The sequence below is a fragment of the Gossypium raimondii genome, chromosome 1 (assembly GCF_025698545.1).
Source record: "Gossypium raimondii isolate GPD5lz chromosome 1, ASM2569854v1, whole genome shotgun sequence".
Taxonomy (NCBI): Eukaryota; Viridiplantae; Streptophyta; class Magnoliopsida; order Malvales; family Malvaceae; genus Gossypium; species Gossypium raimondii.
Genome location: NC_068565.1, coordinates 1 through 16,633, shown reverse-complemented (window position 1 = coordinate 16,633; position 16,633 = coordinate 1). Strand labels below are relative to the sequence as shown.

The following is a 16,633-nucleotide window of genomic DNA, read 5'->3' as shown; positions in this document are numbered from 1 at the left end:
TACCACTTGAACTTAATTAATCATTTGAATAACATGAATTATCATATCAAAAACATTTTTTAAAACCATATTCGGCTTGTAAATATTAACTAGTAATATTTAGGAACTTACTTGTTGTCTGTCATGTTGGGATAGCTTCCTATTCTTTTTGGTTTGTGATATTGGGTTTCTTTTTAGGGTCAGGTTTTAGGTGTTGGTGTTTGAGATTTTGGTCTTGTTTTAATTTAATGTGGTTTGGTATTATTTCAATTTTAGTTTAGTCTGTCCTCATTTTTTTGTGTTGATTTTTTGACCGATTTGCAACTATTTTGGTTGCGGTTTTGGGACCTTTTGTCCAGTTCTATTTTTTTGGTTTGTTTCTAGTGATTTAGTTTCCTGTTTAGGTTTTTTAGTGCCCAGTTTTTTTGATATTGTCGGGTTCGATTTTGTTTATAATCGATACACAACTTGTCTATTTAAATCATTGGATGTAGGTGTCGGTGTTGTTGTCCTTTTCGTTAGTTTATAGTTACTATGTTTGTATTTTTCCGATTTGTATTTTTCCTCTATTTTTCATATTACTTTTTGTTATTGTCATTTTCTTTCAAAACTTTGAGTGGTATTTATAAGATTTTATTGCTAAGATATGTTTCTAAAAACTAACAAATATAAACTCAAATCATAATTTTTTTATGATACAAAACTCTCTGCTCCATCTTTGATTTTTAATGCGTACATATATATGTTTTTCTCATTTTAGGAAAATCTTCAAAATGGCTGTCCGCCATGTGATTAGCCGGTTTAGGAAATTCCTATCCTCGAATTGGCTTGTTCGGAGTTAGGCCATATTGGAACAGACTGGAATACTAGGTATTTTAAGATATCCTGGTTTGAGAATAACCTAATCTTCAATAAAATTAGAAGCTTATTTAATAAAATAATATGTATCACAACATTTTTAAATATTATTAAAAAATTATATTTATTGAACGAATAAAAAATATTATTTAAATTATATTAAACATTAGTGGAGAAATAAATCAAATCGAAACTTCTCTCTTATTAGTTTAAAATGCCCAATAACGTCTCAAATTTTAGGCTTCTCTTTGCAAGTCACCATACTTAATATCACTAATCTATCAAATTTTGACTTACTTTTTTAATTCTTTATATATTTGATATAGTAAATAGAATTATTTTAAAAATAAATATATTCAGACATTGAGAATATTAAAAATGAGTGTATTAAATGAAAATTTGAAAGCTAAACAACTCAATTATCACTTTATTAAATGAGTGTATTAAATAACTAGTTACCGTTGGCAGGAGAAGAGCCCCTCTGCCCGTTTTCATCAGTCTTTTCAAACCCCCTTCCTTTCCCACGTTGGAAATTTAAATCCTCTCTCCTTCACTTTCCCAATTCTTCACCATCTCTCTCTTCAAAATTTTCCTCTCTCATCCGTTTTCTTCTCTTCCTTCTCAATCGTTTCTGTTTTTTTTTTTCTGATATGGAAATCACTTGCTTCATCCATAGATTTTGGGTTTTCAGCCCTAGGAAATATTGTTTCGGTTCGTCTTTTCAAATCTATGGATGTCTTTGTGGTTGTTCTTGTTGGATGCTTTGGGAAAGAAAGAAACTCTGGCTCTGCAAGATTTCACCAGCAATGGCCTCTCTTTTGCAGTCAATCTCTATTACATTGATTCGTATCCCAAATAGACACGCTATTCCCTTCATCGTATTGCACGGTAATGTTCTTATCCCAATATATTTTCTTTTCAATTTTAATGTTCATTTGCACTCTCCCATGGCTTAAATTCATTACTTATTGCCCTAAAACTTGAGATAAATGGGGATTAGATGCCAGTTTAACCTGATACCCATATTTCTTTTATGGACATAATGCTTAAAGTTCAACTAAGACCACATAACTTCATTTCTGGTGAAATTGTTTAAGCAGTTGTGCCTTTGTATAAATTGTTAAAATTCTGTTAAATGTACGGGTTAAACATGGTTCTACTTATCAGGGAATTCGTTTGACAATAGGGTTATGCTGATAACGCTTTCTGCATAATATGGTGACTAGTCTAGCAGTCTGTGGAATCGACCAAACTGAATAAAGTAAATTAAAAACAATCATCATGTGTTTCTTTAATTTTCATTTCTCTTGAAGTATCCGTGTTCAACACATTCCCGGCCGTGGGTATAGCATATGACCCTCCAAAGACATGAAATGGTTATGTTGCTCGGACTTGGGTGTAAGTGTTGGACATAGGCATCTGACTTGAGTATTTTCAGTTTTTTCTAGGATTGCATGTATTTGGAGGACTCTTGGAGGACCATATCTCGATGCCCATGTCCGAGCATGTGTTGGAGATGAATTCAGACACAGTAGTTATTTAGGCAAAATGAAGAGTTGGGTTAAAATATAGTGAAAAACTTACCAAAAAAAAAGTCAAACATACCCATATAAGATGCGTGCCTCTACTCGCACCCACTTGAGTCCAAGTAGCATGTACTGAGTATTGGTGCACTCATATGGTCCTCTGACTGTTTTTTTCACTCCAAACTATCAAACTGGATGAATTCTAATGTTTGTTAGTCAGATGTTTCAACTCAGTTTTGCCCTTTGATTTTTATTTGATCAATAGGGACTATGCCTAACAAGAAATTCTGAGGAACCTTCACATATTGTATCCATGTTCGACTACTTATGGTCTAAAACTATTGCTACAATATTGTGGCCATTGCATGTCTTACCAACAAAGTTTGTCTACAAAAAAATCCGCTCTGCTATTGGGATACAAAAGGTTTGATATATTAGCTACATAAACTTATTGAAAAATTATCTTCCAGCTTCAAAGTGAACTCTATTTATCAATCAATAAAACCTGCATGTATTGCTTCAAAGATCCTTGTTGGAATGTTCCTTTTATTTTTCTTTGTTCAGCATTTCTAGTATTTCTGTTCTGGGTTTTATTGATTATTTTCTATCATCCTCTAGACTGCCAACAACGGAGGTGGAAGTTTGCCAACGCATATTGAAAAGTTTTATGAGGTTAGATGCTAATATGTTTTTAGTTTTCAAATGAAAAGGTTCTTAGTCGATTTATCTCTTATTTTATGATGGCTCGTATGTGCAGACAATTGGTCTGGAAGTGCAGAATGGATATGGTTTAATAGAAACATCACCTTGCGTTGCTGGTCGACAACCTTATTATAATGTAAGACAGCTGTAGGTCTTTCTATTATAATATTCAACTGAAACTATTCTCTTTCTTCCATGCTACCCCTGATAGAACATGTGATTTCTTCTAAGCAATGTGAATAAATTCTTAAAAGAGAACTAATAGTTATATATCCGTTATCTCTGTTGCTCCTGCTCTTATTTTTCTTGTAGTACACGCGTCTGACGCTTAGACAGACTTGGATACAGGATATGTCCTACAAAACATTCCAATGCATGGAAAAGCTTAAAAAAATTGAACACATGTACATTGGATACATATCCGTATATAAGGCTCGCACCTGACTCCAAGTAACTAGCTAGAAATCTACTTTTTTAAATACAGGATATTGGGGAAAAATGTGTTTGAGATCAATTGAAAAGTAAACATGTTATGCTGGTACTATCTTTTCTTGCTAAGTTCCTTAATTGGATCAAAGGAAAGGATCTATGTATGTGCTTTGGTATTAAAGTGAGTTTAAGAGAGTTTTCGTAAGCAGTTAATAAAATGTAAAGAAAAAAATAAAACATAAATGGGGATTTTGGTTCAGGTTTACCATTCACTGTTTCGCTCTGTGTTTGAAATCTATGGATATGGGTCTGTCTGTTTCTTTTTGGTTGCTTTTTCGGAGACTGATTTCATGTATGAATCTTTACTTGGGTTTGCTTTTTCATTTCTTTGCCTTTGTCTTTGTTTTTGTTTTTGTCTTTTGCCTTTTCATTTCTATTTTATGGTTTTTGGTTTTCAGGTTTAGACATCACTGTTTCGTTTCGTGTTTCAAATCTATTGATCTCGATCTGTTTGTTCTGTTTTTTTTGTTTCCTGTGTACTTTTTCGAGGTACAAATCCTAAGTTTTCTCCTCTGTTTCTGTTTTTTATGATTTATGCAATCCCCCTAACTATGTTTTTTTTATGGGAACATCTCTGTTTTTTAGTTTTTGATACATGCTTTTCACTTGAATTTATTTGAGTTTTTTTTTTCCTTCTCTTTGCCAAATCCGAGTAAGGTTATCAAGCTTGAGTTCAACTTGACAATGACTGAATTGATTTGAGTTTTACTTGTAGCCGAATCCAAGTGACTTGTGGGCACATGTATCTGGTTTTTACCCCTAGTATTGATGTTCATTTTTTAGATACGAGAGTTACACATTTTAATTTTAGATTAATTCTAGATGGTTGAGCCATGCATGATTAGTTGATTAAAGATTTTACTTACTCCGATGAATCAAAATAACTTTCTTTTGTGATAAATGTTCTCTTTCTCATTCTGTATGTTGGATTGATCTTCATGTTTAAATTATCCAAATTAAATGCTAATTATACTGCTATGACAGATCTCTGGTTAAACTTATTGTGAAGGGAAACTATTTGATTCTAAATGCTGCTTTTAAAATATTTTTGGATTACCTTGCAGTGGAATTCAAAAGCGGATATCTTCAAGCCCCAATGCTATTAAATTAATAGTATTTTCATTCATAAGGATCAGCATGGCATACACGGAGTTGAAGAGAATTTATGAGGTGATGGCAATTTTTGTGAAACTAAAGTTGAATTCCGCAGATTCCTTGTTATGCTTTATGTTGTTATGCACTCTGCCATGGCTTAAATTCATTCTTTAATGCCCTAAAACTTGAGATAAATGGGGATTTTAGATGCCAGTTTAACGTGATACCCATATTTCTTTTATGGATATAATGCCTAAAGTTCAACTAAGACCACATACTTCATTTCTAGTGAAATTGTTTAACAATTGTGCCTTTGTATAAATTGTTAAAATTCTGTTAAATGTACATTCAAGGTTAAACATGGTTCTGCTTATCAGGGAATTAGTTTGACAATAGGGTTATGCTGATAATGCTTTCTGCAGAATATGGTGACTAGTCTAGCAGCCTGTGGAATTGACCATACTGAATAAAGCAAATTAAAAACTATCATCCTGTGTTGCTTTAATTTTCATTTTTCTTAAAGTATCCATGTTCAACACATTCCCGGACGTGGGTATAGCATATGACCCTCCAAATACATGAAAGGTTATGTTACTCGGACTTCGGTGTAAGTATTGGACATAGGCATCTGACCTGAGTATTTTCAGTTTTTTCTAGGATCGCATGTATTTGGAGGACTTTTGGAGGACTATATCTCGATGCCCATGTCTGAGCATGTGTTGGAGATGAATTCAGACACGATAGTTATTTAGGCAAAATGAAGAGTTGGGTTAATATAGAGAAAAACTTACCAAAAAAAAAAAAGTCAAACATACCCATATAAGATGCGTGCGTGTCACATGTACCGAGTGTTGGTGCACTCATATGGTCCTCTGACTGCCTTTTTCGCTCCAAACTATCAAACTGCATGAATTCTAATGCTCGTTAGTCAGTTGCTTCAACTCAGTTTTGCCGTTTGATTTTTATTTAAAATCTACTCCGCTATTGGGTTAGAAAAGGTTTGATCTATTATCTACCTAAACCGTAAACGTTCCTTTCTCCTTTCTTAACTACTGTTTTTTCCATTCTTTTCAAATATTTTCCTTTTGTCCTCTTTTCTTTCTCCCAGCCTCCTTTCTTGTCCTTTCTTTCTTCACACACACAAATACGGTACATTAGGTAGAGAAACCCTAAGTTTTGTTTATCGTTTCTGTTATTTGTGATTTTTGAAATCCCCTAATTCATTGGAGATTCATTTCATGGATGAATATGTATTTAACTTTGTTTCTTTCCTTTTCATCTCTGTTTTTAGTTTCAAATATATGCTTCTTTCTACTAATCTTTTCAGTGGACTTTTGCCAGGGTTTCCTGTTTTCTTATTCAAAGAGTCACTGTTACGTTCCGTTGAAATTATGGATCTCGGTGTGGTACTTTTTGGTTCTTTATCTTGTACTAGATGTTCTTTTTTTTTCTTCAATTTGTTTGTTTCCGTCTACTTTATATTTCCTTTTATTTTTTTCTTTGCTAAATACTGTTTCGGTTTCTCTTTTAGGGCTTCTGTTTTGGCGTTTGGGCCTGTGCCGTCCTTAGTTTATGGCCTTTTGGGCTTTTATCCCGCTTGGAGGCTGTCTGACCCTATTTGCAAATGCACAGTAAGTTGCTTCTATTGTGAAAGTCTCTAAATCTGTGTTCTCTTTTTGCATACTGGTTTGTGATCCATCTTTTTGCTCCGGCCACGGATTTGGTTTTGTTTTCATTTTTTTAGTGTTTTGGGTTGGGTTGTTTTGGAATGCGTTTGAGCTGTTTTTATGTCCAGTTTTCTTTTGATAGTATTTAATTTTAAAAAGATTAGTAAAATATTTTTGAACATAACTGTTTAATTTTGAAGCAATTGTTTTAAAATTGAATAAGTTTAAAAAAATTTAATATAATTTAAAATTTTAAGGATTTTTACTTCTCTCTGTTAATTTGTCCAAAACAGTAGTAGTGATTTAAAGAAGGTTTTAATTACCATAAATGTTACCGTTGCATTATTTGTAATCTGAACCTGCTTTTTGTTATTTGGACATCATGCTTTGGATTTTTCTGTTTAGTTGTAAAGAATTTTTTATCCGGTACAGATTGTTAACCGGCCTGCTGTAGTTAATTTTCTTTCTTATTCTGCTCCGACTTTATTCCTGTCATATAGTGCCTGAATAGCTTCTTCAGTAGTTGCTTCTTTTTGTCTGGATAATAGTTAGAAGTATAATTTGTTCCGAACTTTCTTATTGCCGGCAGTAGGACGACATTTTCCTGAAATTAATTAACTATCCGAAAAAACTGGCCAGGTTTTTTTATGTTTTTAATTTTTGAGTTCGGTGTTTTGATGTTTAGAAATTGCTGTTTTGCTAAGTGTTATTATTGAGGTGGCCTGTGACTTACTTTGTTGTTTTATGCTGTTTATTTCATTCTGTTTTTTCTAAATAAGAGGACCTAAATTAAAAAAAAAGGTGTCTAAAAAAATGACAGATACATCAACAAATAATATATGAAAAGAAAACATTTCTTTTAATTATTCTTCTGGAGCAATTTACATAATATATATAATTATTTCAATAGTTTTCCACTCTTTATAGAAATGCGAATTACCCACTAAACGATCAAAACCGGCATATAGGATTCCAGACTGGGACATTCTGTTTCTTAGTTTTCTCAAAAATTCTGTAGTTTTAAAAAATAATAATAATCTAATTGGGATGCTTGTTAATATTGATAGTAATTGAAGAATTGGAGAATTTCAACCGATTTGCTAATTGCGAAGGTTTTTTTCGATTTGGGTTCATATACGGTGGAGGTTGTCAAGATTGTGTATGCATATATGTTTTCTTTTTCATACTGCTAGGTGCTTGCATTCATTAGTAAGGATTGGGTATATTTTCTCTAAAATAGTTGGGATTGTTTATTCTTAATAGAACTTTGGATATGTGGTAAATATTTTCGTTTTAGGGAGTAAATTCTGGTACAGAAATTCCATAGTAGTCTAACATCATCTATGTATTCAATTGAATGTGTTATCCGTCTTTTAAGGATTCAGAAAGTGATTTGTTTGTAATTTATGCTTTTGGTTGGTTTAAAATAGTTTAACTATTTTAATGTTACAGTCCAGATAGCCTAATGGTCTCGTGTATAAAACTTTGGATATGTGGTAAATATTTTCGTTTTAGGGAGTAAATTCTGGTACAGAAATTCCATAGTAGTCTAACATCATCTATGTATTCAATTGAATGTGTTATCTGTCTTTTAAGGATTCAGAAAGTGATTTGTTTGTGATTTATGCTTTTGGTTGGTTTAAAATAGTTTAACTATTTTAATGTGACAGTCCAGATAGCCTAATGGTCTTGTGTATAAAACTTTGGATATGTGGTAAATATTTTCGTTTTAGGGAGTAAATTCTGGTACAGAAATTCCATAGTAGTCTAACATCATCTATGTATTCAATTGAATGTGTTTTCTGTCTTTTAAGGATTCAGAAAGTGATTTGTTTGTAATTTATGCTTTTGGTTGGTTTAAAATAGTTTAACTATTTTAATGTGACAGTCCAGATAGCCTAATGGTCTCGTGTATAAAAAACTGCTTTCTAGTCTGATGTGCTGCAAAAGAAAACTCTCTGATTGGCTGGATTATAAGTACTGTGAAACCAGTCAACTATCAGTAAATCGGCGCATATGAATGACTTTAATTAAATAATTCCCTGTGAAACTCTACAATAATTAGTTTAATCGATCTGTCCTTGGGATATGTAGTACTCTTTCTGTCCATATATAACTGTTTTTAGTTAGTATCTTTCTTGCCCTGTTTTTAGTTAGAGTGTTTGTGTTTGTGAGATAGTAACTAACAAATTGAGCCCACTTTCCTTTTTAAGCCATTGGCTAATGACTTCGGTTTATATCGTATTAGTTTGCATGAATTTGATTCTTTGAATAACCTTCTTGTGGTGTCTTGGGTTTAATTCAAAATTTTCCGAATTATTAATGGTTGATGTGGAAATTTGATTAGGACAATGTGAAAAAGTGATGCTTTAATTTTCTGAACTGTCAAGATATAGGTATGTTAGGGGAAGCCTACTCTCTGTTTACTGGTAAGTTCAATCTCGAGTGTTATATGAGGTTGATATATTTAATCTACAGTTTATATATATTTAAGGTCAGGGAATAGCTGTTTCCAATTACTTGAACACTTGGCTGTTTTCATTTAATCTACAGTTAATATATATTTAGGGCCACTTTCCTTATACAAGTGTTGTTTGATTTTCCTTTTTAAAGGAAAAATACAGTTCGTATGGCGTTGTTGTTTTTCAAATAGAATAGAAAGTAAGAGACTTTGGGATCAATTAACGTCAATTTTAACTAGAAGAACATGGTCTTATTTGGAGTGAAAATTCTTGCATTTTATCTGGTGCTAAGGTGGTGCATATTAGTCTTTGGTTTTCTTTTCACACTGCTAGGTGCTTTCACTCATCAGTAAGGATCGGGTTAGGTTTTCTTTAAAATAGTTGAGTGGAGGTCATCGACGAACTTAGTTGGAACTGTTTGTGTGCTGGTGCTTATATGATTTGGAATTGGATTTTGATTGAAATATTCGGGTAATATCTAAATGCATGGCCTGGATGGAATTAGGGATGCAATTTAACTGAAAATGTTGTTTTATATTACAAAGTAGTTACAATTGTTTATTGTGTTGCATTAGAAGATGTTAACTAGGTGTTGTTTTCTTTCTTATGAAGAACGTTGTATATTTGCCTTTTTTGATCTTACGATGAGAGTTTTCTTTCAAAGTTTCATATTTGAATCGTATTACTGATTTATTTTTCAAAAAATCCAAATTACTCATCTTTCGCTTTGGTATTGTTAATTATGTAGAAAACGAAGGTTTCTCTTTTGTGGACGTCGGCCATTCATATCAACCCAAGGTATCTCTCTACAATCTAATGGTTAACAATGGAAGTTTAATAAAACCGTGGGTTTTTAGCTACTTCCAAGCAATTTTCTTCTTCATATCTGGAAATATTACTATGTAATTCAGAAGTACTTCTGGGTAAGTCTTTTTTTCTCAATTTTCTACCTTAACTATTGATTAAATCATTCATCTCACATTCTTTTCCTATTTAGATACATACATATATTTTAATGAATTTGGGTCTCCCTGGTATTCTAGGTGATAGTTTATTTTTAATAGAACTTTGGATATGTGATAAATATTTTCGTTTTGGGGAGTAAATTTTGGTACATAAATTTGCATATTAGTCCAACATCATCTATGTATTCAATTGAATGTGTTTTTCGTCTTTTAAGGATGTTGCTTTTGGACTCCTTGACGAAGATATCTTTCAGTCGCTGCTGCATGAGAGGCATGATACTATGAAAGTTGTTAAAAGTGTGCGAGAATTCGGTTCTTCAAAATCGTTTGGGTGTATTTAAAGCTGTTAAAGCTGCATTATATTTGTTAAGGAATAAGAAAACACTAAGTAAATCATACCGAGTTTTTAAAACATAGGCTTTTCTTCTTTTTTCCACGTCCTGCTTTTTTCTCGTTGAAGATTGGAGACTTTTGCGCTCGTAATAAAGCTAGGTCCTGATCGACCAAGTAGTCCTATCTATCCACCTCTCCAAACACAATGTATTGACCACATCTGCTGCCATGTGATGTTTGGAAATAGAATCGAGTCCTTGTAAATAAGCACTGAATTTATTTCACAACGTTTTAATAAGCACTAAATTTATTTTACAACGTTAGTAAGCACTGAATTTAATTCATTCTTATTCTGCACCAGGGATATCCCCGTGTTATCCCGTACCGGGATAAGCTATTCCAAGATTATTCACGTCGTATTCCATTCCGGTTCAATATTTTTAGTGTCCGGTTCGGCTGTTCTGGCAGCCGGTTCAGATTTTTAACCTGTTTGGACCGGGTTACCTGGCGTAGTTATTCCAGCCAGGGATATCCCATTTCAGGAATATCCCGGCTTGGGATATCCTATTCCTGGGACATCCCGGCTTGGGATATCTTATTCTAGGGATATCCCGGCTTGGGATCTAGGGGTTTGAGGCTTGGGGCCTGGGTTTTGGGTTGGGATGGTGTTTTTGGGCTTTTGTTTCAGTGTTTGGGGCTTTGTATCTCTTAGGTTTTGGATTACTGGGTTTTGGACTACATCAGATAGTGATTTCAGGGACCAAAATATATACCCAAAATTTATTAGCCTTGTAAATTATTAAAAAAGAATTGAGGATGAGGTTTCTTTTTAATTGAAATGGGCTCTTTTTATAATAAATCCAACAAGCCAACTCTAGGCCATTGATGACTTTAATCCAACAAACCAAATGGACAGTCTGAATGAGGGGAAGAAAATAAGGAAGCCAGCCACTAAGAAATGAAGCTTCTCTCTCCTTTGTTATAGGATTTATGAATAACCTCGATTTCAATCTCTCTCCTCCTGATATATCTCCGGCAGTAAAACTCCACCGTTTCTTTCTATCTTCGTCAGTTGGTTTTTGGCTCAGATCGACTCCCGGGTAAGAATTTCTGCCTTTGTTTCGCAGTTCGAATCCTTATTTCTCTTCTCCTAAAGATTCTTCTCATTTGAATCTTTGCCATTATCGTTTTTACACAACTTTTGGTTTGGATTTACGGGTCGATCATTTGAATCTTTGCCATTATCTGTGTTGGAGTGTGGTGTGTTTAACTGTTTTGCCATTATTTGTTTCACATGTCGTGTAAATAATCGAGATTCCAATTCAAATGATGAGACAAGTGCTAGGGCTAGTCTATCCAGAATCGTTATGTTAGCTGAAGCTTTATTTGAGGTAATTTTTATTTCTTATGTTATTAGTCTGGGTAGTTCTTCTTTCTCTTTGCCCCTATCTGTTGGAGTTAATTTCTATGCATTTTAACTAGGTTCTGGATGAAATCCCCCAGCAGTCTGTGGTTTTATCTTCTCGACCTTCTGTATCTTCAATTTGATCTGTTCCCGCTTCTAATGAAGTTGTGGAATTGCTTCCTGTCAAAATTTATAACAAGTCACACAAACTTCATAATGATGAGGATGGACAGTAAGTATTTATTTTTCTCTGCTGTTTGAGAAATGTGAAGCACAGTTGAATTTTTTTTTTTGTTGACGGATAGTTGAAGATGAGATTTAACTGTGTGTGCCTTGACTTTAAATTGACCTGCAACAAAAGAATATGTGGTTGGCATTTTAGCTCAGAGTAAGTTATGAATTTGTATATGAGGTAAAATAAAACATAATCAGTTCTACAAAGCAGAAACTAAAAGCTTTCTGAGCTACAAATTGATAATGAGACAGTTTGATTCATATCATAACTATAATTAAGCTAATGAAAATATGAGACTAAAATAAATAATAAGGTAACTAAACTTTTTTCTTTGTTGGAGAATTTAAAGCTGAATGGCCTAAAATCAGTATCCAATCAGCGAATTAAGTGCGCTAAGAAGAATGATTGTTAGTTTACTATCACGTAGGAATTGGAATCTAGATCATTTTTGGATGCTAAGTTTTAAGGCATGCTTCCAAGTTATAGTCAGCAGTAGGCTCATGAAGGTTTGGCGTCTAACACGCTTAATGAGCTTGTTTGAAAAGGTTTAGGTGATTAGGTGCAGTAGGTCTATCTTTGGCTGACCTCGTCGGTAATCCCTTGTGCGGATTACGAGCCTTACTCTATGTAAAATATGAAATTTAAGTTTGATGGCATGATTTCTTAATGACTTATTAGAGAAAAAATAATTTAATTATCCTGTTTTTTACCCACAATATTGGTTGAGATGAGTTCTATATGCAATTCTTTTGTCTTGAGGGCTTCAGTTTGACTTTAATATGTGAAATTATTACTTGAAGTATATAGAATAAAAGCAGTAATATGAATGAGCAAAAAGAACCCAAGAAAACTGGAAAGTATTGACGCAGCTTCTAAAGATTTAAAAATGGCTCAGCAACTTATTCATGACTTTTGGTCAAAACCTGATTTGGAAATTGGTCTATCATTCAGTTACATCCTTGAACGTTTAATTTACACTTACAAGGATTGGGGTTCAGATCCCAAAGTGTTTGATGTTTTTTTTCAAGTTCTTGTTGAACTCGGGTTGCTTGATGAAGGGAAGAAGCTCTTTGACAAAATTTTGAATTATGGATTGATTATCTCTGTTGATTCTTTAAACATATATCTTAGTAAATTAAGAGACCATCTTGGTGGCTTTTGGAGAGCTGTAAAAGTTTTTTTTGAACTTCCTGATGTTGGCAGTTGTTGGAACACAGCGTCATACAACATTATCATTCACTCCCTCTGTAAATTAGGGAAAATAAAAGAAGCCCACCGTTTACTCTTGCAGTTGGGGTTGAGGGGCTGTATTCCTGATGTTGTAACATACAGCACCATAATTGATGGATATTGTCATATGGGGAGGCTGCAAATGGTGTTAAGGATAATTGACGAAATGCAAAGTAAAGCATTAAAGCCCAACCATTATACCTATAGCAGCGTAATATATCTACTGTGCGAGATTGGTAAGGTAGTTGAAGCAGAGAAGGCTTTGAGAGAGATGTTGAACCAGGGAATACTCTCTGATAGTGTGGTATACACAACTCTCATAGATGGTTTCTGTAAGCTAGGGAATATTGCTTTTGCGTACAAGTTGTTAAATGAATGTGTGGAGGTTTCCATGGCCTTCTAGATTTGGCATGTTTTTTTGGGTAGCAAGAATGGTTATGATGAGAATGGAATTCACAGCAATTGTTCCATTTTCATATGTATATCATCGTGGTCTAATCCGTAATTCACAAGTAGAGTTTCTAAATTATGCTACTACATAGGTGCCCATCTTAAAGTACAATTTTTTCTCAAGTTGTGCTCCCATTGCTCCAAGACTCGAGAAATATCTACCTAATATTTTTATAATTTTTGTTGAGCAGAATACTTTTCCTCTCTGTTTTTAGTTGAGATATATTTCTTTTTGCTAATATGTTCGGTGGGTTTTTGTCAAGGTTGGTTACTGAATTACTATGGGACTTGGGGAAGGGTTTCTGGGTTTGATTAGTTAAATTTTGTTTATTTTTTAAAAAGTGAAATTTTTATTTTTAATAAAAGCATTAGTTAAAATATTAAAATTTTAAACATTACAACAATACAGGTATATTCCGGCTTAGGTAGTGGGCTTTTGTTTTTTAGCTAATTTTAAGCCATCAAAATTCTATGTTCTTTCAAATATTTTGTGGTTTTAAGAATATTAATTCAGATATCGAATGCAATTCTAAAACTAGAAATTTGTTTCATCAAAAAGAGTAAGCTTGAATTTTTTACTTAAGTTTCAGTTTAGGATTTCGGTTTTGATTTTTAAATTTAATGTTGAAAGCCTTAAACTGAAACCCTAGACAAATTATTGTACAACCTAAATGTCATGGAATCAATGGAAAGATTTCTTTCAGTGTGCTAAAGACGAAAATTCAAATTTATATTGCTTGATTAGGTTGCTTGCTTTCACTATGTATAAATTGCTCTTGTTTAGTTCTAAACTTACATGGTTGTCATGGTCCAACTTTGGCACAAAGGTAAAGAGCTTTGCTTTTTATTTATTTATTTATTTCCAAGTGTTTTGATTTAGCTTCGGTTTGAGGTTTCGATTGCAATGAATTTCGGTTGTGTGATAATTTTTCTAGTAATTAAAGACGTTTTATAATTTTACAATTTATAATATATACAAGTAAAAGAATTGAACAAAAAATTTTAAAAATTATTTTAATATAATGTATAACTTAATAAAACATAATTCATATAAAAATAATATTAAAATGAAATAAAAAATTATATTCTTTATTTCAAAATTTTCATGACTTTTTAGTTAATCTTAAGTTTTCCAAACTTTATATTCTTTCAAATATTTTGTGGTTTTAAATATTTGAGACTGTAAATTTTGAACAAAAGGATAAAAAATAAATATATAAAAATAGTAATGTATACATGAACAAATAATAAATGAAAAAGAGATTTTTTTTGTTTATTATTATTTTTCAATAGAGAATGCAATAGATGAAACTTTAAATGGCTAGATATATAATAAATAAAAACATATTTCATATTTTTTTTCAATAATAATAAAGAAATTAAGGGATCCATTGGAAACCCCCTCATATTTTCCTCTAGAGGTTTTTTGACGCTAAAAAAACCCAACTCAGTAGCACCAAAGCCAGTAGCTATGGCGGAGTCAATTTGCAGAGCACTAAGAGACGGAGCTCTAGAAGGCGAGCTCAGATTCTTTATATTTCAGCAACAAAGGTGGATTCGTTTACCTATTGGCTCTGGCACCGGAGTTATGGACTCTGGTTCTAAGTCATAGGACTCAGATTCTTTATATTGCGGATATTAGCTTTGTGATTATGTACTTGGAAGTAGTTCCTGGTTGTTTGGTTCTTGAATCCGGGACCAGTAGTGGCTCCAACGGGACATGTGTATACCTTTCCATTAACAGAGGGCTGCCTCAGCTAGGTAAGCCTTAATGTTTATCGTTTGCAAAAGTGCATTGTGATGAAATATGATATGGTAACTGCTTAGGTTGAACTTGAATTCTGGGTTATCTTGAGTTGATGTCTTCATAGATCTACATTTTGTTGCCGTGATACTTCATTGTCTCTAATTGTGTCGGCTTACAGATCTTTATTAGTTTCATTAGTGAGTGCATTGTTATGAAATTTTGGTTTCAAAGATAGTTATGAAATATGATTTTAGAAACTGCTTAGGTTGAGTTTGAATTCTAGGTAGATTTCAGAAGTCTGTTCAGGTAAATGTATTCTTCGATCGACATTCAGTTGCTGTCATGCTTCATAGTCTCAAAATTATCTTGGTTTTATGGAACCTTGCGTAGGTCTTATTTATGATTCATATTTTGTCCCATTATATGGTTTCTGTTTGTCTAATTGATAATAGAAAGATCAAAGGATGGTTGTTTTTTTTTTCCTTGATTCTTCTGTGTTGGTTCGCGAAAGAAGGAATGTTTTACGATTTTTCAAAGAGGACTGGAATAAGCGCTTTAGTCACTGTGGGAGTCCAAGATATTCAGGGTGAGGGATTTCTGATCAGTTTTCTGGGTTGGCTGACTCCGTATTTCTGGACCTACCGCAACCTTGGCTAACCATTCCTTCAGCTTGAAACATGTTGAAACAAGATGGAACTCTGTGTTCCTTCTCACCTTGCATCGAACAAGTGCAACGTTCATGTGAAACTCTTAGATCTGACTTTACAGGTAACATATTAGAAACAAGTTATCCTATCTTGTTCAAGCAGTTTTTCTTTTAAAGCATCATCAAAATCCTCAGCTATTTATTTTATGATCGTCCTCTGATATTGAAGAAAGCATTACCTCTTTTTCTTCGTTGTTTAAATTTTGTTTATTTTTCTTGCTTTAATTTGACATTAATTTGCGCTAACATTATGTTTGTTTGCCTTTTTCTTGTTTTTAGGTTTTAGCTTTTAGGGACATAGCTCCCCAGGCTCCGACGCACATTTTAATTATTCCAAAATCAAAGGATGGCCTAACTGGTTTGTCTAAGGTACAAGTTATTTTGTCGTCACGACTAACTGAGCAGTAAACATTTATGCCCTCTATCATAGAGGAAACTACAATTGTGGCTGGGTATTAATTTGGAAAAAAAGTATGGAGTATTGTTAAAAGAATGCTGCTCAAGTTTTGTTAATTTGATTTGCCTTTTGTGTTTTGCTCACTCTTGATGCTATATAAGGAAAAGAAAGAGAAGGACAATGGGAGTGAAATTAAATGGAAATTGTATCAAGAAATTCTGGTGGTAGAGACTAAGAGAGTATTAGTGATTATAAGAAGGTGGGGAACTAAAAGAACATCAATGCTGAGGAAAACCTTAAAACTTGATATGCTAGTATTGATAGCTATAGGCCATAAATCCATGAGATAAATTGAGCTTCTAAATATATCCGTACAATGGAAAACCC

The 16,633-nt window shown here is 33.1% G+C and overlaps 1 protein-coding gene across 16 annotated transcripts; it reads left to right on the top strand.

Moving 5' to 3' along the window:
* The first annotated feature begins 1,330 nt into the window (after nt 1–1,330).
* LOC105772497 (uncharacterized) lies at nt 1,331–16,627 on the top strand. 16 transcript variants are annotated; one of them, XR_008194610.1, is made up of 11 exons: nt 1,331–1,725; nt 2,982–3,035; nt 3,121–3,201; nt 4,619–4,724; nt 5,297–5,647; nt 5,991–6,050; nt 6,181–6,280; nt 9,527–11,467; nt 11,559–11,713; nt 12,920–15,911; nt 16,129–16,627. XR_008194610.1 is itself a non-coding variant. In XM_052628632.1 (8 exons), the coding sequence occupies exons 4-8, from the start codon at nt 4,692–4,694 to the stop codon at nt 10,026–10,028; spliced, it is 318 nt and encodes a 105-aa protein (XP_052484592.1). In that variant the 5' UTR covers nt 1,335–1,725; nt 2,982–3,035; nt 3,121–3,201; nt 4,619–4,691; the 3' UTR covers nt 10,029–10,394. The 16 variants fall into 16 exon arrangements, 2 of the variants coding, with proteins under 2 accessions (XP_052484592.1, XP_052484596.1); XR_008194611.1 differs by having other exon boundaries at nt 5,991–6,077; XR_008194603.1 differs by having other exon boundaries at nt 1,332–1,725; nt 5,991–6,055.
* Nucleotides 16,628–16,633: the final 6 nt, after the last annotated feature.

What these genes read in the sequence shown, in the direction of transcription:
- LOC105772497 (XM_052628632.1), top strand. Translation starts at nt 4,692, where the DNA reads ATGGCATACACGGAGTTGAAGAGAATTTATGAG. An exon ending in AAATTATGGATCTCGGTGTG is followed by an intron (nt 6,056 to 6,180) that starts GTACTTTTTGGT and finishes TTTCTCTTTTAG; the next exon opens with GGCTTCTGTTTTGGCGTTTG. An exon ending in ACCCTATTTGCAAATGCACA is followed by an intron (nt 6,281 to 9,526) that starts GTAAGTTGCTTC and finishes TTAATTATGTAG; the next exon opens with AAAACGAAGGTTTCTCTTTT.